The 22753-nt window shown below is 40.7% G+C and overlaps 1 protein-coding gene across 1 annotated transcript; it reads right to left on the bottom strand.

Annotated features, from left to right (window-relative positions):
* Positions 1–4336: 4336 nt before the first annotated feature.
* Positions 4337–22527, bottom strand: LOC124041653 (actin-related protein 3-like). The gene is made up of 12 exons (XM_046359478.1): positions 22332–22527; positions 19095–19150; positions 18622–18734; positions 17267–17377; positions 16505–16600; positions 16162–16269; positions 11460–11603; positions 9028–9201; positions 7681–7773; positions 7360–7485; positions 6205–6288; positions 4337–5430 (listed from the first exon to the last, which is right to left on the bottom strand). Exons 1-12 carry the CDS (start codon positions 22373–22375, stop codon positions 5335–5337), a joined length of 1245 nt encoding a protein of 414 aa, XP_046215434.1. The 5' UTR covers positions 22376–22527; the 3' UTR covers positions 4337–5334.
* Between the last annotated feature and the right edge of the window lie 226 nt (positions 22528–22753).

Raw genomic sequence — 22753 nt, 5'->3', positions numbered from 1 at the left:
ACTAGATTCCTGTGTTCTATACTTGACAAGTTATCAAAATAAATTGTTATTAAATACAATGCACATTAAAAACACTTAAAACAAATAATCATGGATAATTTTGCAGGAGTAAACTACCATGCCTGAAACTAGATTCCACGGAACATCAACATGGTTTGTACTTACTTTTAGGCATATAATGTATACAATCAATCACATACATCAAGTTGTTTCAAATGAATTTGATGAATGAATGTCCCATTAAAATAAAAACCAACACAAAACATTTAGTTATTTCCGATAACATTTTTTTATTTCTTACCCCACACAGAATTCCTGCAATGTCAACAAAACAAAATGTTCCTTCAGTCACAGTAAATGTATAAGTCAGAGCCATGTTTTGTCCCAGTTTGCCCAAACAATACCATACTAAAATTGCTCATTTAAGTGCCGGTCCCTGAAATAGATTTTCTGTTGGTGGAATAAGGCTATTTGAATGCAGATCTCCATTGGCATCTTCTAGTGCTGTATTTATTGTTTGTTTTGGGTAGGTTCTTTTTTTCAAGCAGGAACCTATTACCTGTGCTCAAAGAAGAAACCTATTTTCCATATAAATGAGGCTATCGTTTCTCAGCGCACTCTCTATTTGTCCTGCTACAGTGTTGGGGGAATCTGAATGCTCAGGGGGTTTTCGCAATCAATTGGCCAACGACGACCTAGCTACCTACCAAGCAAAACTGAAGCACTTAAGAGCCATTCACAGGTGTAATTGGGTTCATTACACAAATGGCAAAACCCAGAAATATCATGAAACCCTGCCTATTGAGGTAGATTTACCCTCCAATGCCAGGCTTCCAAACTTGTATGGTTGGTGAGCAAGATTTGGAGCAAGATAGCTAAGGAAATCCTGGTAACACTTTACATAACATTCTTATTCCAAGCCATAATGTAAAGTGCTACCAAAATGCTGCCTTCCCTCCATATTGTTTTTGGCATAACTACAACCAGTTATAGGTCTCTTGAACAGCAAGGATTTCCTTTCCAACCATTTCCATTGGAGAAGAACAGGTGTTAAAGTGTTTCCTCTGACACATTGGTGTAGCTGGCTTCCGGGTTAAGCAAGTGGGTGTTAAGAAGCATGGCTTGGCGGGTCATGTTTCGGAGGACGCATGACTCAACATTTGCCTCTTCCAAGCCCTTTGGGGAGTTGCAGCGATGAGACCATATCACGAAAAAGGGGGTGAAAATTACAACAACAAAAATAACTCATGCACGAGAGCTGATATTGACTTTCTATTTTGAATTGTGGTCTAATTCCCTTGTGTCGAAGGTATCTTACATTAGGGCAAAATCTACAAACACCAAGTGGTGCACCAAATTGTGCTCCCCCTTTGACAATAGCTAAATAAGTTGAGACCAAGACTAACTACCTCACCCAAGTGACAAATCGGGCACTAGTACTCTGTTTGAGTAGACATCACCTCTGCAGTCTCAATCTCCTCTTTCCCACTCGTGTGTAGGTGGTCTGGTTCCAAATTGTCTTGAGGACTATGTCCTCACTTGTCAAGAGGACTATGTGACCATGTACACACATACATTGATAGTTTCTGGTGGCTTCAATTCTCCTGAAGGACAGAAATAGCCCAGAGGTACACTGGGACTTTGTGTCTTGAGTATTTCGGATGGAGCCAATGCTTTTTAAATGGGAGTCAGCTGTTGCTGGATGAACGACAATGGAGATTATTGCCTCTACATCATTGTACATCATTGTCTGTCAAAAGTACAACTAATTTCTACTTTTTTTGTACAAGTTCGCAGCATGTTGCATACATAAAAATATTATTTGTGCGGGGGTTTGTCAGACAATCATCACTGTTGTCTGGCAACGGATAACTCCTGTTGAAAAAGCATTGGCTCCATCCGAAATTCCTGGGAAAAAATCCCTGTGGCTAATGCTGGCATCATCACCTGCTGTCTGTTTGACATAACTTTCTGATGTGGTATCACTTCCCGATGGAGACCTATGCCTCGTCCCATTCTCCTGTTTTGCGGTCTCTGAACGCATGTTTGAAAAAGTTTCTGGTGGGGGGAATGGGTATCCGTAACTCCAATGAAAATATGGACTTATGAGTAAAACTACAAGGTGTGAAGACTGTTTTGCATGTCAGTCACATCCCATACTTAACAACTAATTATACAAAGGGTGATTTGGAATTCCCATTGTTAGAGCCTATCGTGCCCATGATATACTAGACAACATACACATGGCCGGAACACTTGTAAAAAGTGTAATCTTTTACGTCAATCCCTAGCACCAGACTACTACTTTTAGAGATCCACTGTCCAGCCATGCAATTTATAAACTTGATCTCCACCGTAAAAAGTATCTCGACATCATCTCTGACCCTTGCAACATTGTTGCAATATTAAAATAAGATCTGGGACACAGTGGCTTTGCCTCCTGGCTATGTCCACATCACAGCCATGATAGAAATGTCATAATACATGGCCTCATGTATGATTGCTTAATTGATCGCCCTCCACAGTTGCAGTCAGAAGTTTACATATACCTTAGCCAACTACATTTAAACTCAGTTTTTCACAATTCCTGACATTTAATTGTAGTAAGTTAGGGTCGCCACTTTATTTTAAGAATGTGAAATATCAGAACAATAGTAGAGAGAATGATTTATTTCAGCTTTAATTTATTTCATCACATTCCCAGTGCGTCAGAAGTTTACATACACTCAATTAGTATTTGGTAGCATTGCCTTTCAATTCTTTAACGTGGGTCAAATGTTTCGGGTAGCCTTCCACAAGCTTCTCACATTAAGTTGGGTGAATTTTGGCCCATCCCTCCTGACAGAGATGGTGTAAATGAGTCAGGTTGTAGGCCTCCTTGCTCTCACACGCTTTTTCAGTTCTGCCCACAAATTTTCTATAGGATTGAGGTCAGGGCTTTGTGATGGCCACTCCAATACCTTGACTTTGCTGTCCTTAAGCCATTTTGTCACAACTTTGGAAGTATGCTTGGGGTCATTGTCCATTTGGAAGACCCATTTGCAACCAAGCTTTAACTTCCTGACTGATGTTGCTTCAATATATCCACATATTTTTACTTCCTCATGATGCCATCTATTTTCTGAAGTGCACCAGTCCCTCCTGCAGCAAAGCACCCCCACAACATGACGTTGCCACCCTTGCGCTTCACGGTTGGAATGGTGCTCTTCGGCTTGCAAGCCTCCCCCTATTTCCTCCAAACATAACGATGGTCATTATGCCCAAACAGTTCTATTTTTCTTTCATCAGACCAGAGAACAATTCTCTGAAAAGTACAATCTTTGTCCCCGTGTGCAGTTGCAAACCGTAGTCTGGCTTTTTGATTGCGGTTTTAGAGCAGTGGCTTCTTACTTGCTGAGCGGCCTTTCAGGTTAGGTTGATATAAGACTCGTTTTACTGTGGATATAGATATATTTGTACCGGTTTCTTCCAGCATCTTCACAAGGTTCTTTGCTGTTGTTCTGGGATTGATTTGCACTTTTCGCACTGAAGTACATTAATCTCTAGGAGACAGAACGAGTCTCCTTCCTGAGCGGTATGACGGCTGCGTGGTCCCATGGTGTTTATACTTGCATACTATTGTTAGTACAGCCGAATGTGGTACCTTCAGGCGTTTGGAAATTGCTCCTAAGGATGAATCAGACTTGAGGTCTACCATTTTTTTTCTGAGGTTTTGGCTGATTTCCTTTGATTTTCCCATGTCAAGCTAAGAGGCACAGAGTTTGAAGGTAGGCCTTGAAATACATCTACAGAAAAACCTCCAATTGCCTCAAATTATGTCAATTAGCCTGTCAGAAGCCTATAACGCCATGACATCATTTTCTGGAATTTTCCAAGCTGTTTAAAGGCAGTCAAATCTAGTGTATGTCAACTTCTGACTCACTGGATTTGTGATACAGTGATAAGTGAAATAATCCATCTGTAAACAATTGTTGGAAAATTTACTTAGGACATCTACTTTGTGCATGACAACTGACTTGCCAAAACTATAGTTTGTTAACAAGAAATTTGTGGAGCGGTTGAAAAATGAGTTTTAGTTACTCCAACCTAAGTATGTAAACTCCAGACTTCAACTGTATAGGCTAGATGTTCTTATTTAAGATGTCTGAGAAATCATTGCACATGAAACAAGTGAATTATCAAATCACTGGACAATTAGAGACAAGGCAAACAAGAACCCAGTCAGAAATGTGTCCTAGTTTTGTTGTTTGTTTTATCGTGGGCTGGAGCTCTTTATATGACATTGTGTGGTGTTGATTGTGTTTGTTGCTGTAAAAACAATAGTCCAGTCAAGCACTGAGAAACAAATTTGAGCCTTTATTGGAATGTTGTAAGGCATTAAATACACAAATCCCACATTTTTTTGATAATTTGGCATTTAATTTAAAAAAGAAAAGGCTAACAATACTGGTCCTACAGTCATTCTCTTTCAATGTCATCATAATTATTTTATGAATAGAGTTTCTTTTCTTTCTTTCACTGCAATATAGAAGAGGAAATCTGGAATGGTCGAAAATAAAAGCAGAGGCGTGTTAATGTAGAATTAAAAGGGAAATAGCAAGGACAGACATGGGTAGAATAATGAGGGAGAGACAAAGTTTTCTAACTTAAAAAAATACTGTGTATCAAAGCTGCATTGTGGGTTAAAATGGTCACTTGCTGATACTGGTATGCATTTACATTTTTCTCCCCGAATATCCCAAGTTTTACATATAAAAAACCTTTGTATGAAATATAAACAAGCTCTTGCTGTGGTACATAAAGTGAAGTGCATTTGAAGCAGAAAACAAAATGATGTAAAGGAGACATTAATATGTTCTATAACCTTGCCATGATCAACAATAGCTTGAGTTGCCAGATATTCCCTGGACTCAAGTTCTACAAACATAAATAATGTTTTATGACTTCTGGTTTTATTATCATCAATGTTATTGTCGTCATCAACGTCACCATCAAATCCCCCACCACCATCCCGCTTTCAGTATGTTGCTCGACAGATCCGGAAATGATATTTTATTGTTTTGGTTTAGAAACCATATTTCCCTCATTTTGGAAAATGATACAAAAAAAACAAAAAACATTTCCAATGAATTTTCCAGCCGGACTGTGTTTGGTCTGGTCTCTTTTTTTTCCTTTTTTAAAATTCTGTATCGCCTTCTCGTTCTGTACAATGAACGAGCAATCAAAAATCGCAAAAGCACCAACCCTGACCCGCAGCATTCCCCTCCCATGACCACCCCCTATTCTCCCAACCCAACCCACCCCATCTAACCATTAGATTTTGGAGGGCCACAGTTAAGACATGACTCCGAACACGGGGTTGTGACGACAGATGCTAGGCCCAATCTCCTCATAGTCCTTTTTGGTGTGGCATACCTGGTAGAACTCAGGCTAGAAAAGAGAAAGCAATGTGTTGACATTTGGCATATTTGAATAAGATAGAAAAAAGTTGAAAACAAATTATCTTTCAAAAAATTTTTTTTTTAAAACAGAGTCAAAGAGTGTGGGTTAGAGTTTTTCATTCTCTTTATCTTAAGATTAAGATGCCAGTCTCTACCATACAAATCAAAGGACGTTCCGTAAAAAAAAATATATATCTACAGTATATGTCCTTATTAACCGAAGACTAAAAGCATTTAATGCTGTAAAATGACAGTGATGACACAACCCACTTTACAGTCACAACCTACAGTACCAGAGTTCCTGTTCTAAAAAGGTGTTATTCAGTTGACTCATCATGACTAATGCAATGTTGTAAACTCGCAACAATCACAATGAATGCCCCTGATTACATTATGGGTGACATTGGAATTATACACAATTACTTTGGCATTTCAAATCGGGTTACAAGGAATCTGGAAGATAATATGCCCTTAAGAGTAAACACAAAATGCCAGTAATCATGCTGACAATGCAAATCACTGATATTCAGCTAAAGTGCTGACAGTAACCTTTTATTGCATTATCTTGGACTACATTCTAGGAAGGTAGTTATGCAGATGGCACATAGAATATATTCTGAATTACATTTAAAATCATTTAAAAAAATTACTATGTGACAAGTTAGATGTTTCCTTATCATATGAATTTTGTTCCAAAGAACACGACAGAATTCTACAATTCCACTTATAATACTGTTTTCCCCCACAGAATAGCAATACTTACAGTTGAGGCTAACATGGATCCTCCGAACCACACTGCATATCTCTGCATATGATGAGTGATGACTTGCACATCAATTGGTTTGGGCTGAGAAGGCAAAAGCAAAAAACAGAAATAAATCAATGTTAGGAATTTTTTTGAATCAAATAGGCGTGGCAATGGGCACGATCGGCACGACTGAATTTTAGAGAACATTTTAGAGGGCCCCATCTTGGCGGTGTAAAGCCAATTTAATGCAATTCTACACATTTAGCCAGTTTCAAAGCTAATTTCCTGCTATTCCATGCATTTTGCCATGGCTAATGGTGTGTTTATTTGCTCAAAAATGACAAAATCAATGTTGCTAAATAGATTGTTTTTGAATTTTCAATTCCCGTGTGACTGTATAGCTTTAATTTTGATGATTGTTAGTTCTCATTATAATTATTATTATTTTTAATTATTATTATTTTTTTTAACGATTTTCATTATGGGGTATTGTGTGTAGATTGACGAGGAATGTTTGTATTTAATCCATTTTAGAATGAGGCTGTAATGTAACAAAATATGGAAAGGGGAAGGGGTCTGAAAACTTTCCAAATGCACTGTACTTAATATCTGGATTTTATTTGTTTAAGTTTACACTGAAAGCATAAGGTCCAATGTAGCAATTTAAAAAAATCTCTATTATGAAATCATTTCTGGGTAACAATGAATTACCTTACTGGTTTCAATTAAAATAGTGAAAAAGTGACAAATTGTTTGTTAGCATAGAGCAGTGCTGGGGCATAGGAAACTAGCCGTTACGGGCAAAGGCTTGGAACTCTTTCTTATTGGTCTATGTCTTTTAAAAAAGCTCTAACATTAAAATAAAATTTTCACAGTATTATTCCAACCTCAATTTGATATAAAACACAAGTTGACTGCACTGGGCCTTTAATAATGTTTTAAAAATGCTTGGAATTAGGCATCCCCCCCTAAAAAAAAAATCACTTTAGGTGGTCAGCCCAAGGATTTCAATGGCTGAAAAGTCTCTGGATGATACATTTCTCTGCCAAAACAGTAGCTGGTTACAAGCTCTGACTAATAACAGCAGGGATTCAGAGCTTGACGGGACCAGTTCTTTAAGGAAACAGGAACAGCTCTTGTAATGTTACCATAACTAGGTACTGCTCTCACCTTGAGCTTGCCCCCACTCAGCTCCTCACTCATCTTCAGCCTGGCGTCCACAGTCCTCTTCAGGTCCCTCTGCAGGCGCCGCCCAAAGTCCCTGAACATGGTGGAGCCGCCTGACAGGACAATGTTCTGGAGAGGAACACATATTGTGGCAAATAAAGAGGGTTCAACTCGTTCACACGCACATACAGAACATTTTGATATTGAAAGGAGTTGCAGACCAGAGAGCTGATAAGTCTGTTCAAGTCAAATCCAAAATGCTTATTGGACATTAATGGGATGTGGTTTTAACCAAGATCTATGTAGTTCCAGGGATAGGATTACCTTGTAAAGAGGACGTCTGACATCAATGGGGCAGTTCTGGATCACCTCGTCCACAACTTCAGAGATGGGCTGGGTGAAGTCAGGATTGGCAAACTGGGGGATTTTAAGGAAGAGTGAAGGGAGAAGAAAAGTATGAGAGAAATAATTTATAATTGTATACACATCCACGTTCACAGAAACATATCTTTCAGAATATCTTAACCATTTTATCTCCGTCATTCACTCCGGCCTCTGCAGCCCTGATCTGCACAACTCCTCTTCTGCCTGTAATTTGTGATTATAGGACATTGTAGGACAGGGTTCCCAACTGCCCACCCCACATTTTCGGTGAAATATATATATATATATATATATATATATATATATATATATATATTTAAAAATGTTTATTGTTGACTATAAAACTAAAATCACCAGAAAATCAGCTCCAAGTGATTTACATTTTGGAAATCTGTTCCAAAGTACTCCCACACGTAAGAGATACAAGTAACTGCCAAATGAAGAAAACACCTAAATAAAGTGTCTTAAAAGGGCAAGTGCCAACAGCTTCAATGCACATTGGCATAGATTTTACAAGTGTCTGGAACTCTAATGGAGGGATGAGACAATTCTTCGACGGGAAATTCTACCATTTGGTGTTTTGTTGATGGTGGAAAACACTGTCTCATGCACCGCCCCAGAAACTTCCATTAGTGAGCAATCGGGTTGAGATCTGGTGACAGACTGTCATGCCACATGGTTTACATTGTTTTCATGCTCATCAAACCATTCAGTGATCATTAGTGTGCTGTGGATGTGGGGGCATCGTCATCCTATGGGAACATAGCCATGGTAGCCAAAATAATGGCCTGCTCAACATTTTTAAACATGACCCTAAGCATGATGGGATGTGAACTGCTTAATTAACTCAGGAACCACACCCTGTATCCCTCGTTAATTCTTTTTGCAGGTAAGAGTACATGTGATCGTATACAAATGTAAGCCAGGTTTTAAATTATGATTTTTTTTTTTGTCAAATATTTTATCTGTTTGGGCTTCTTGCAGTCAATTTGCAGTCTACAAATTATTTGTAATTATGTTCCGGCCGCATACCATCTGCTCAAGAAGAAATCGACCCGCAGCTGAATCTAGCTGATGATCCATGATGGAGAATTATTCTACTTATGATGGTCTTACCACAAATGTTTAGCTACTGTAACCTAGGACCTAGAGGTCAGAGTTAACATTATGCTAATGTTCAATGACACCGAAGAGAACATTTCCCACTCATGGTATGCTAGTCTAATTAGCATAGCGCTAACCTCTTGCTATGAAGCAGTTTTTAACAGCATAGTGATGACTGCTTACCTCTGGGTGGAAGAAGATCTCAGGGCCAAGGAAGCGTTCGTAGCCCACGTCGACAGTGAACTCCTTCTTGCTGATGTTGTTAATTCCAGTGTACTGCTTGATCCACTTGGAGCCATCCGTGTCGTACTTGTTGAACTCTTTCACTAGGTCAGGACACACGTAGCTGAAACGCTCCTGGTGGAAAAAATACATGTATTTTTTATTTAACCTAGGCAAGTCAGTTGAGAACAAATTCTTATTTACAATGACGGCCTACCCCAGCAAAACCCGGTCGATGCTGGGCCAATTGTGCGCCGCCTTATGGGACTCCCAATCTCGGCTGGGTGTGATACAGCCTGGATACAAACTAGAGACCTAGTGACGCCTCTTGCACTGAGATGCAATGCCTTAGACCGCTGCACAATTCGGGAGCAAGGTGTGGAGCACAAAGCGTGAGTGGATGCTGAAGTACAGTGTAACTGGTTACATACTGTACGTTACATTCTGTAGGGTCAGTGTGGTCCACAGAAATTACAGAGCTGGACTGAAACTTTTTTTAAAGTTCAATAGTAATTTTTTCCCATTTATTTTGTTTTAGTACACATGTTTAAAGGTCTTTGATCTTGGTGAGCAATACAACTCAGGAAGAAATTCATTCCACAGTATCTCTAGAGAGAAATCAGATCAAGCCCGAAATGGGCGATGTAGTAGGGAGTTGTAGTTTCCAACAGGCCAATATTCTACATTGTTAGTGCAGAAAACGTGGTAATTTACTTACAATGACCAAAATCAATTGTGCACCTACTTGTCTGGTCTGGGTGTCTTTTACACGTGCTACGTTAGTTTAGGGCAGACACAGAAAGGGAGAGAATAGACAGAAAATGTGCAATCGAGAGGGATAGAAAGCATCGCCTGAAAATAACTGATCTAAGTGATTGATAGCTGGTATTCAGCAGCCATAAAAGTATGTCTTATTTTCTTTGAAGAACTACTAAAATAGTGATTACTTGTGATACGCGGTAATGAAGTCACTACCATCATGGTGTATTGCTGTATTCTGTGTTGTTACAGCATTCAACCCACATAATGCATAGTGCATTTAATGTTTTAAAACATGTAATCGAACCAAAACCATTAATTTGCTCAACACTAGTACCTGCATGATTCCGTCCCTGTTTTGACCATGATTTTGGCCCTAATTACATTCTAAATTATTTTAAGACTTTCCAACAACACAGGACTCCACTTAAAACAATTCTACAAAACACAGATTTTGGTAGAGACAAATGCAAATGATTGGACAGCTATTTTTTAAGAGCAAGAACAAAGCATACAAATCAAGCTACCAATTGCAGTCAGTGATCAAGTCTGTGGGATGAAAAGAGTGTATGTTTGCCTCGGGTTGAAAAACAATGACCTTCAACAGTACGCCCAAAAAGGATTTAGGTGAGCCTTTCAATAAAAATGTACTGCTTTGGATCAAGAAGGGAAGGGAGGTGAATCCCAATTGATTCTGGTGAAAACAAGGGGCAATTTACAAGCTTGGGGGTTAATGGGAACACCACACACCCTTTGAACCACCTGGGGAGTCAAGTCGTCCATCTTGAAGTGTAAACTTAAACAATCAAAAACAGAACTGCATCTGTGTCCCACATTTCAAACTACCTTACAAAAGAGAAGACTGAACATCAAGTGATGTTCTTAGCAGGAGGTATTAAACTTACAGGGTAGAACATTGGCGCCACCTAGTGTTATAGTCAAACTACAGACACGGTCAGAATTACACATTTCCAATTGTAGACATCTTGGTTCATTTATTTCTTCATTTATACTTCAGGGAAAAAAAATCAGAGTTGTGTTAGCAATGTTCAATACTCAAGTCAACTTCCAATGCAAACAGTGACTAAATCTGAACTGGGTGAGTGGTGGTAGAGGAATGCTGTTGGGGCGCATTCCTTCATTGAATGAAAGTGCTGGACAATAATGAGAGTGGTAGACTAGTTGTTGGAGAAAGACAAAACAGTGGGACTTCTGCCAAAGTGGTCGGTCCAGGACCCAGGACCAGAGTGACAAGTGTTATGATGCAGTAGCGCGAGTTATGAGGAACTGTCTGACTGTTGTTATCAAGCCAAGCTAGTATGCTACTGGAATGTAGACTTCACCTTGTAAATCGCACCCCAAAACAGTTCTTGTGAAAGCAGAAGATATTTTGTTGAATTCTCACAACATGGCTTAGGGAACCGCAACAGAGTACGTTATTCCTGTGTGAAAATGCCCTTAGGCAACACAGGATAGTTTCAATTTAATATCAACATTCTGGAAAACCTTGCCTCAGAGAACCAGGGATACGGTTGAGAATTTGGTCTAGGATTGGCTCCTTGACTGTACTATGAACCACAGTGGTTGGTGAGTGGAGTAGTGGTTGACAGGAAACATAGTTCACTGTGACCTACCTTGACTGCCTTGGCCGTTTCCAGGGACTGCTCTGGGGGGATGCCCACCTCCCGCTCCCTCAGAAGCTGCTGGGTGAAGTAGGTGATGTCACGACCCGCGATGGGGATGTGCTTTATACAGCTGCCGATGACGTAGCCCTCAGCCTACAGCAACACAAAAAGAAAGATGGTTCAGAGCTCACAATGTCTAGGGTGAGGTGACATCACAGCATATAAGAATAAATAGGTCAAAGTCGATGCACATGTTTAAATAACGCTCATGCCAGATTTACACCATTGTGCTGAACTAAACCGTACTGTGCTGGCCTGGATATTTTCTTTTCACATTGTCCTTTCCAGCAACTATGGTGGATGTGTAGTCAAGCCAAGCCCAGTATAGTTCGGCTCAGTAGTTAGAAAAAGGGATCAGTTAATATATAACTGACTATTCTTTTAGCAACATTGAAGGCATAATTTTCTATCATAGATGCTCACATCCTGAATTATGTTTGGCTGACTTTCTGTATGTTAAGCAGTGGCTTGTACATCCTACAAGATGCTGACTTAATCTCCACTGTCCACACAACGTGTGTTCTTGCAATACATTTACTTGCCAGGCAATTGCTCCTGTATCTAAGGCTGTGTGTCAAAAGCATAGTTGCCTACTTTGATAGTTGCCTTCATCTGCACTGATTGAAAATAATTGGAAAAGAGAAAATACTGAACAAAAATAAACACAACATGTAAAGTGTTGGTCCCATGTTTCATGAGCTGAAATAAAAGTTCCCAGAAATGTTCCTTACGCACAAAGCTTATTTCTCTCACATTTAGTGCACAAATTTGTTTATATCCCTGTAATTAAAAGTAGTTTATGTGTCGGGGGGGCTAGGGTCAGTTTGTTTATCTGGAGTACTTCTCCTGTCCTATTCGGTGTCCTGTGTAAATCTAAGTGTGCGTTCTCTAATTCTCTCCTTCTCTCCTTCTTTCCTCTCTCTCGGAGGACCTGAGCCCTAGAACCATGCCCCAGGACTACCTGACATGATGACTCCTTGCTGTCCCCAGTCCACCTGGCCATGCTGCTGCTCCAGTTTCAACTGGCCTGGGCCCTAGGACCATGTCCCAGGACTACCTGACATGAGGACTCCTTGCTGTCCCCAGTCCACCTGGCCATGCTCCTGCTCCAGTTTCAACTGTTCTGCCTTGCTATTATTCAACCATGCTGGTCATTTATGAACATTTGAACATCTTGGCCACGTTCTGTTATAATCTCCACCCGGCACAGCCAGAAGAGGACTGGCCACCCCACATATGCTCTCTCTAATTCTCTCTTTCTTTCTCTCTCTCGGAGGACCTGAGCCCTAGGACCGTGCCCCAGGACTACCTGACATGATGGCTCCTTGCTGTCCCCAGTCCACCTGACTGTGCTGCTGCTCCAGTTTCAACTGTTCTGCCTTATTATTATTTGACCATGCTGGTCATTTATGAACATTTGAACATCTTGGTCATTTTCTGTTATAATCTCTACCCGGCACAGCCAGAAGAGGACTGGCCACCCCACATAGCCCGGTTCCTCTCTAGGTTTCTTCCTAGGTTTTGGCCTTTCTAGGGAGTTTTTCCTAGCCACCGTGCTTTTACACCTGCATTGTTTGCTGTTTGGGGTTTTAGGCTGGGTTTCTGTACAGCACTTTGAGATATCAGCTGATGTACGAAGGGCTATATAAATAAATTTGATTTGATTTGATTTGATTTAATTACTCCTTTGCCAAGACAATCCATCCATCTGACAGGTGTGGCATGTCAAGAAACTGATTAAATGGCATGATCATAACACAGGTGCACATTGTGCTTGGGACAATAAAATGGGCACTAAAATGTGCAGTTTTGTCACAGAATTAATGCCAGAGATGTCTCAAGTTGAGTTAGTGTGCAATTGGCATGCCGACTGCAGGAATGTCCACCAGAGCTGTTGCCAGATAATTGAATGTTCATTTCTCTACCATAAGCAGTCTCCAATGTCGTTTAGAGAATTTGGCAGTACGTCCAACTGGCCTCAAAAACAACGCCAGCCCAGGACCTTCCCCAGGACCTCCACATGTGGCTTCTTATCCTGCGGGATCGTCTGAGACCAGCCACCCAGACAGCTGATGAAACTGAGGAGTATTTCTGTCTGTAATAAAGACCATTTGTTGGGAAAAAACTAATTCTGATTGGCTGGGCCTGGCTCCTCAGTGGCTGGGCCTGGCACCCCAGTGGGTGGGCCTATGCCCTCCAAGGCCCACCCATGACTGCGCCCCTCCCCGGGCATGTGAAATCCATAGATTAGCTCCTAATGAATTTATTTACATTTACTCATTTCTTTATATGAACTGTAACTCAGTAAAAATCGTTGAAATTCTTGCGTTTATATTTTTGTTCAGTATAGATTTCTTTAGTAACGGGGAAGGAAACAGGCAAAGGAGGCCACTGAGAAGTATTGAGACACATGCAGGATCAGGGGTCTGGTCGAGGGAGCCTTTCGCTGGGACCATGTTTGTGTTCAGTATGACACGCAGTAGAAAAACATTTAGCAATGGAACACAACAATCGGTGTTCCTATTGGACAAGTTCAGGTTGTACATCAGTCTCTGTTTTAAAAAAAATCCTTATACTCTCTGGGTGTTTCTCAATATGCATACTACCGTGACTCCACACTCATGCTCAGAGTGCATTCTCTCGACCACGTTCTCTTGAGTACATTCTTGTGAGGATGAGTGTGGAGAATGCATAAAACAATATGAAGCACACACTCCCCCTACTGTATTACCTCACACTTCATCTCCCCATTCACTGAGCCTTTTTCCAAGATATACACAAAGCAAGTGTTTTACTTGATAATTATCAGCTAGATACAGTACATTCAGAATGTATTTAGACCCCTTCCCCTTTTCCACATTTTGTTACGGTAGAGCCTTACTCAAATATTGATTACATTTGAAAAAAATCCTAAACACAATACCCTATAATGACAACGCGAAAACAGGTTTTTAGAAATTAAAATATTAAAAAACAGAAATACCTTATTTACATAAGTATTCAGACCCTTTGCTATGAGACTCAAAATGTCAATGTTTCTACAACTTGGTTGGAGTGCATGTCAGAGCAAAAAACCAAGCCATGTGGTCGAAGGAATTGACCGTAGCGTTCCGAGACAGGATTGTGTCAAGGCATAGATCTGGGGAAGTGTACAACATTTTTTTTGCTGCATTGAAGGTCCCCAAGAACACAGTGGACACCATCATTCAAAAAAATGGAAGAAGTTTGGAACCACCAAGACTCTTCCTAGAGCTGGCCGCCCAGCCAAAGTGAGCAATCAGGGGAGAAGGGCCTTGATCAGGAAGGTGACCAAGAACCCGATGGTCACTCTGACAGAGATCCACCTTGGAGATGGGCGAATCTTCCAGAAGGACAACCATCTCTGCAGCACTCCACCAATCAGGCCTTTATGGTAGAGTGGCCAGACGGAAGCCACTACTCAGTAAAAAAGGCACATGACAGCCCGCTTGGAGTTTGCCAAAAGGCACCTAAAGGACTGTTAGACGATGAGAAACAAGATTCTCTGGTCCGATGAAGCCTAGATTCAACTCTTTGGCCTAAATTCCAAGCGTCACGTCTAGAGGAAACCTGGCACCATCCCTACGGTGAAGCATGGTGGCAGCATCATCATGCTGTGGGGATGTTTTTCAGCAGCAGGGACTGGGAGACTAGTCAGGATCGAGGGAAAGATGAAGAGAGCAGAGTACAGAGATATCCTTGATGAAAACCTGCTTCAGAGCGCTCAGAACCTCAGACTGGGGCGAAGATTCCCCTTCCAACAGGACAATGACCCGAAGCACACAGCCAAGACAACACAGGAGTGGCTTCGGGACAAGTCACTGAATGTCTGAGTAGCCCAGACAGATTTCTAAAAACCTGTTTATACTTTGTCATTATGGGGTATTGTGTGTAGATTGATGAGGGAAAATAATATTTAAATCAATTTTAGAATAAGGCTGTATTTGTATGTGAAAAAAGTCAAGGGGTTCTGAATACTTTCAGAATGCACTTTATATGAATCATAATAATGTAGGTAACCAGATAGTTTAACTAGCAAAAATGACCTAAAACTAATATTATGCAAGATAGCTAGCCAGAGGTTAAATTCTTCATGGCTAACAGTACTAGTAGCTAGCCCATTTGACTTATTATGAGCTTGTGATCTATGGTACGTAGGCAGATAAACATGCCAAAATTAACACAGTATTTATTTATTAACGTATCAAGATAAAATATTGTAGTCAAGCAACATATGAGATGTGAATTAGGCAACATTTCTCTCCTTGTATTCTCTCTCGCTTAAACTCAAATAATGGCCGAAATTGATTTCAAGAAATTTTGCATAATTTTTTATGTGGTTGCGTCATATTTCTTTGCATACTTTCCGTTGAGGCTTGCATCTATGCATGCTTCAAAATATGTACAAATGGAGTACGCATTTGAGAAGTGCCCTCCATGCTCCGTTTAGCATACTTTAATTTGGACTTGTACTCCGAGCCTCCCGTGAGCACAGTAGTATGCATTTTGAGAAACACTGTGTGTGTGTGTGAGATTGTATAGCGTGTGCACATGAGTGAATGTGTGTAATAGATCAGTCTTTTCTGTCAGACGTGATAAGGCTTTCCTCAGATCAGGTGTGTTTGTCACTCACCACAGGGATAACGTGGGTGACTCCGTCTCCGCTGTCGATGACCGTCCCCGTCAGTGTCCTCTCCCCTACCTGTCTGGATGTCCAGGAGGCAGCCAGCGCCAGGACAGCCTTGGGTATAGAGAGCACAAGGTCAATATGACGCCATTGTAAAACAACAACAGTAAAATAACACTGAGGGTGCCCATGATGTCATTGACCACATTATTTAAACACAACATTAAACAGCAGGGGGCAGTGGCAGTGAGGAAGTCTGTGTTTTACATAAACGCATAAAGGCTGTGTGTGTGCAAGTGTTTGTTTCTGATAGATATAAATAGTGTTCCCAGGGATGATGAAGCCATACCTGCACTGCAATGTAGAGCCCTGGGACGTTGAAGGACTCAAACATGATCTCTGCTGTATACTCTCGGTTCTCTGGTGTGTTCAGAGGAGGCTCCGTCTGCAAGAGGACACCACAGTACTGGGAGTTAGACTTCAACACAGACACACTAATGCAACCAGCATCAGATTTATTAACAACCACATCACCCTCAATTACAGGTAAAAGTCTATGCCATGTACCTACAGAAAAGGTTTTAGTTACAATGTATTACAACAGCCTTAGTGTTCCCCCTACATTAATTTATCAGCAGCTTAAAATTGAAAAAAAAAAAAGTATATTTTTATTCTCCTGAGACGCGCTTTTAAGATCAGAGTAACAACTTACATCAGACCGTCCAAGAAACCTCCAGATAGGGAGCTTGTAAACCTGGAAGTGTTGCCAACCCTATTAATAGATGTATAGATGTGTATGCCCCAGAAAGACCCAAGGTTTTTAGCCCACTGTTATAACTATTTCGTTTTAGTTCCCTTCACTGGGTGTTCTATTTCACTTGGCTCACAGTGCTGATACAGTCCTACTTCCTCAAGTGTACTGGCATTCATGACAGCACTGTTAATCCAGGGGTGCACAACTCAGGACCTCCAGTTCCGCAGACCCATTGGTTTTCATTTCACCCATCAGGTTGTAAAGAGAGCCCACCCTCTTTGACAAGTGTGCCCTCTATCCATTGGTATGGTGTCTTTCTATCCTGTAAATGTCCCATTTAGACCATGGTCCTCTTACCAACAGAAAGTAGTGGTCCTCAGGCTCCGCCCTCAGGTACTTGAAGATCACCTGTTCCATGAACCTCTCCATCAGGTCCCAGTCCTCGACAATACCATGACGGATGGGCCACTGTGGGCGAGAGGTCAAAGGTCAATCACACTGGCAAACATACAGGGCCCGGTTTGAGGCATGTGTCGATACTGATACGATCAAAAGACATCGGTGTTCTCGGATCAGCTTTCTCCATTAAAATCTTACCTTAACATTCAAATTATTCCACAATACTGATGACGGATCAGCTCCGAAAAACATATAATCCCTGCCTGCAAATATTGAGGTGGGTTATTCTAATTGCTTACTCTACAATAATGCACTATAATCAAGATTTGGCACACTACTGCCCACGTGTTGAAGCAAAATTAAACAGTAGCCTACAATTAGCAAAATATAACTCAATTGAATGAACATGAAATTGATTTGAATATTAATGCATTATACATCCATATGTATCCTATAATGTAGTATATTTATCTTTTAATGCAGTCATCTCAGTTTTCATTTAAAACATCCTTTTCATCCTTCTCTTGTTCGTAACAATTTCGAAGACATTGGCAACTTTGTACTCTTAGTTCACTTCTTTGTGAAGCTACCAGTGGTCACAGAGAGACAAATAAGCATTTTGATTCTATGTTTAGTGGATCTCATCTGTGTATAAAGTGACTCCGTAGGAGGAAAAAACACACATAATGACGCACGTAGCTGTTCTACGAGAGGTCTGAGGTAATCGGTAAATAACAAGCATTTTCAAGTGCTACGTTAGTAACAATGCTTTTTGAAAACAGCTCAGAGATTTATCGATGCTCCTGTGAAGGTTCTAACTATGAAAGCAGGCCTTAATACACTTTTGGGAAACTTGGCCTTGGCTTGTAAATGACTTTGCGACTAAGTACACCAACATACATTTTAGTGCATGGTTGAATGACACATCAAGTACAAGACCATACTGAGTAGGCCTGCATGGCCTAGTAGCACATAATGTGCACTAACAAACATTGAGTGCATCGCGTAGTGACAAATAGTCACGTGAATTGAGAGTGACTGGCCGTTGACAGACACCTCTCTGGTGCAGTATACTGGTTTCCGTATTTCCTTGGAATAGGTCTCTTTGAAATGCACAGTATGCAAGTTCACATGACAACTTGTAGGCCATTTGTCATGTTCAATTGGTAGGTTTGTACTTTGTATTAGTCACATACAAATGGCTCTTCAGGGCTGTCATGTTTGGCATTGGACAGGTTTGCTTGTGGTATATGTGAGTTTTAATATACTGTATTGGGTGGCCGTGTAGCCTTTTTGAGTCATGGGTTTGGTACCTTTGTGGCATAATTGGGCTTGTCTATCCCCTCATCTCCGATGAAGAAGTCCAGGTCGTCCACCCCCTTGACCGTCCTTGATCCAACCTTGGCCGACTCTTTGATTGCAATACCTGGCAGGGATGAGAGACGGATGGAGGAAGAAAGAAACACACACAGAGACAGAGAGAATCAATTAGACTAAGGCCGTGTTTGATGAAAGGGCTTAAGACACAAATCCAGTCAAACACCAAGTGCAAGAGTGACCTACAGTATGCCCTCACTGTTCACTATCCAGCCTTGTATTTCCAAAGCATTGCCCCAGAGAGCTCTAAAATAGAAAAACAGGCCTGAAAATACTTTCGGCATCAACGATATCAGATCATAACCTGGACTCTTTGAAACCGTGTTAGGGCTCTGCTTATTAAAATTACTTTTGTCTAGGCAACAGTTAGCCTATTCTCAATGTGAGGTGAATGGAAACATATACCCACATGACGGAACAATGAACTGTGGCTCTGTGTTCCCTGCATACCCCAGCTTAGTGTATCTGAAAGAGAGAAGGCACACCATTAGATTGAACATCACTTGATCACATTTTTTTGTATGGGTGACACTTTGGAAAAGGAAAAAAAAAATCATACAAATTAGCAGGCAAAGCCTATATTTTGGTTAGGCTTAGCTTCTGTGATTTTTATCAATAAAACCCCTGTTCTTCCACGGATCAGTATAGTGCCAACAACCGCAGCTCAACTCTGAATAGCCTACCCTTCAATAGGAAGAGTGTAAAAGGGCATTTGGAATCTAAGGGGCTATTCATACATTTCCCCAAATCCACCACTTTGAGTAGAAATCTTAGCATAGCATCATCCTACAACTGGTCAGAGTGCCAGAAGTGTCGCAAATAAGGTTCACTTACACACGGCTAAAGCCTTATCGCAGAACGATAAGCTGCATACAACAGTTAAGTTTGTGTTTACTGTAAATGGGTAGCCTAGAAATCTCAGCCCAAGAGAGCTCATCGTAGTTGAAACATAAGCTACTACCATAAGGATATAAGACACATTGCCTGAGATGCTTTCAATACCATCGTTTCAGTGCAGTAGGTTAGCCTATAGAAAGTAAGCCTAGTTGCTTTTAAGTCCTATTTTAACCGTATTGTAAATATAACAAGGCCTACCCAATGAGTGAGGAATAACAGAGCTGGTAAGGATTAACATTTTAGTAGCTGCACGTGGAAGACACACACAAAAAAAATAGGCTTGGGGCTTCATTCCACAGAACAGTCCTAGCTTGTCTGGGGCAGCTACCTGCTTCAACAAGGCTGTTTCACTACACTCTTAGCAGTGGACATAACCACAGGAGTGCTCCAATACAAATCGATCCTCAAGCCCCTCCTCACTGAGAGGATCAGATAAGTATAGCCTACAAAATATGACAATGCTTAGGCAACATCCATTCAGTATTCTTAGAAATAGGTCTCTGCAAGTGCCTAAAATGGAGGGTAGGGAATAGAGGTTGATTTGGGATTGGGCATTAGGCCTAAGGCAAGGCCTGAAATGTACGCTAGGCTACCTTATTGCTGTGTTTGAAGAAAGACTACAATGTGAATCATGGCCTGGTATAGGCCAAGTTTGAATAATGATAATGGCCTTACTGTGTAAAATTAAAACTGTTTGCTGAGCATGATAAGCAAATTTAGACTCCACCATAGCCCCAGGTACTACACTTAGCTGCAAGCCTGGCCTGTAACACCTGCATTTGAAACATTTGTTTAGACCAAAACTGACCCCTACAAAAGAAAAAAACATACAGTAGCCTACATAAAACAGTGGCTCTTCACAGATCTCCCAACAAAACTGTTATAGAGAAGTGAACAAAATAAGCAGTACAATAACTGCTGCTCCATTTCACTGTTGAGTTCTAAGAATAGCGGCCCACTTGTGCTTGAGGTAAGAGGATGTAGAGTTCAGTTCAAATATTTTGGCTGTCGTGAGCGTGACTCATGAGCTGTGTGGTGGTGTAGCCTACTCAACCAGACTTCTGCTGGCCTGGTACTTTAGCAACTTGGCTTTTATAGCAGTTTCAAACATCTGCTCTACAAAGGAGTTAGCCTCATTCTCCATCCTCAGCTGTAGTTTTCCAGTCCTCTCTCCCAGTGTGGGCCAGATGCACTAGCCTAACTAATAGCCCAAAGGGAGTGGGGAAGATAAGTGGAGAGGTATGTAAGGAAACATGCAGAGTGAAGAATTCAAATTCTTTTGGAATTGCAAACGTAGCATATTTAGTTAGGCAATAACCCCAACTATAGTATTAAACATAAATCTAGGTCTCGGCTATATCAAATGCCTACATTAGATATCGCTCATTAGATTACAATCTGTGCATTAATAGACAGCAAGTAAGAGTAACAATTAGGGCTGGGAAGCCGAAAAGATATTATCAAGATACTTAGGTACCAATATGATATGTATTGTGATTCTCACGATTCTATATGCATTGCGACTCGATACTGTGGATTTATTGCGATTCGATGTTCCAAACATATCGCTCACCAAATGTTTGTTGCAGAGGGACAAGAGAGAGGCATGAGAAAACACGTTTTGATCAGTCATGTAAATAAAAGGGCTGAAATCAAATTGGCACCCAATTTGATTAAAAAGAAGACAGAGAACAAGCTGTATAGTTGACTAGCGCAAAAAATAATATTGCGATCATGTCTAAACGATATATCGTCAAAAAAATATATAACATTTAAAGTGATTAACTGCTAAAATACCCTTTATTTAACTAGGCAAGTAAGTTAAGATCACATTATTGCAGGCAACTAGAATGATGTGGTGTATTGCACAGCTCAATAATGAGGGATTAGTTTAGGTCCAACTGTTATTAATTCACTGGCTTAAAACAGATCTTGGGACGTGCAATCAGCATATTGGCATTTACAATATTTACAGATGATAAAAAGGATGGGCATGAAGCAGAAGTATGCACAATCAAAACAAAGTGCTGTAGAACTGAGGTCACGCAAATGAGAATCCTCGAACTTTTCTATTGAATTACAAACCAGTCTTTGTTATTCAGAAAATTAGTAATGTATGGTTTCATTTGAGATGGTAAAGGAAACGGCTAAATTGAGGAAATTAGAGAAGTATGCTAATAAAAAAAACATGTTCAGTTGCCGAAAACGACCATATATGGTCTAAAAACCCTGAATGAGGAAGTCGACAATGTAGGAAGTCGCTATGCGCATGCTCAAAGCCGGGCATCACTAGTAAGCAAGCACTGTACAATTACTTATGAAATGAATACCATTAACGATACAAAATTCAACTTTACAATAAACACGGAAGACCATTTATACTGTCCATTCAAAGTATTTCCGAAATGCAATGTATTAGATCCCCAGTAATGAATAACAGATTGGGTGGATATGTTGTATTGAAAATGCCTTTCCAACAGGAAGAAAACATTTTGTGATGATGAAAGCAAATAGCAGGCGTATAGCTAGCCATCTAGTGAATACAGCATGTATGTTAAACAGCAGTACAATAACAGCCTAATAAAAATCGTTCGTTTTGTAATAAATGGCCCAAGGTTACATTGATTCAATGTATTAGCAAGCTATAGCTAGCACAGACACCCAGTTACTGACAGCGATGGGCTCCGAGTCGGTGACACCCAAAATCTCGGTGCGCTGTCTGCAAGGCGGTCTAGTTTGAATAGCTTACCCTGTACCGCAGTCGACAACACACGCCGGTAATCGTCCTGCCATCTCGTGTGCTTCTGGTAATCACAAATGTTTTCTGTTAATCGATAGCTGTCTGTGTCGGCTGGAGGATATTGCAAACCGTCCACAGGCGGAAACCTGAACCTGCACAAAGTACAGTTTCTAACGTTACTTCCGCAATCGGTCTAGGGCAGGCAAGATGGCTGACGCCGGGGAGCGCTTGAGTGAAGCAGGCAGAGTCAGCTTCACAGCTGTCAATCACAGTGGCCCCTGAGAGCAAAGCATCAACACTGCCAGGGGAATAAAACGTCACACAATAGGTGGTTGTGCCTAAATAAAATCCATCTAACTTTATTAGAACTAATAAAATAATATAATGCTGCAATGTTCAATACTGGCCTAGGGCACATCAATTTAAATGGG

The sequence above is a fragment of the Oncorhynchus gorbuscha genome, linkage group LG01, assembly GCF_021184085.1.
Source record: "Oncorhynchus gorbuscha isolate QuinsamMale2020 ecotype Even-year linkage group LG01, OgorEven_v1.0, whole genome shotgun sequence".
Lineage (NCBI taxonomy): Eukaryota > Metazoa > Chordata > Actinopteri > Salmoniformes > Salmonidae > Oncorhynchus > Oncorhynchus gorbuscha.
The sequence above is the reverse complement of the archived record's forward strand: the minus strand, read 5'-3'. Positions and strand labels throughout refer to the sequence as shown.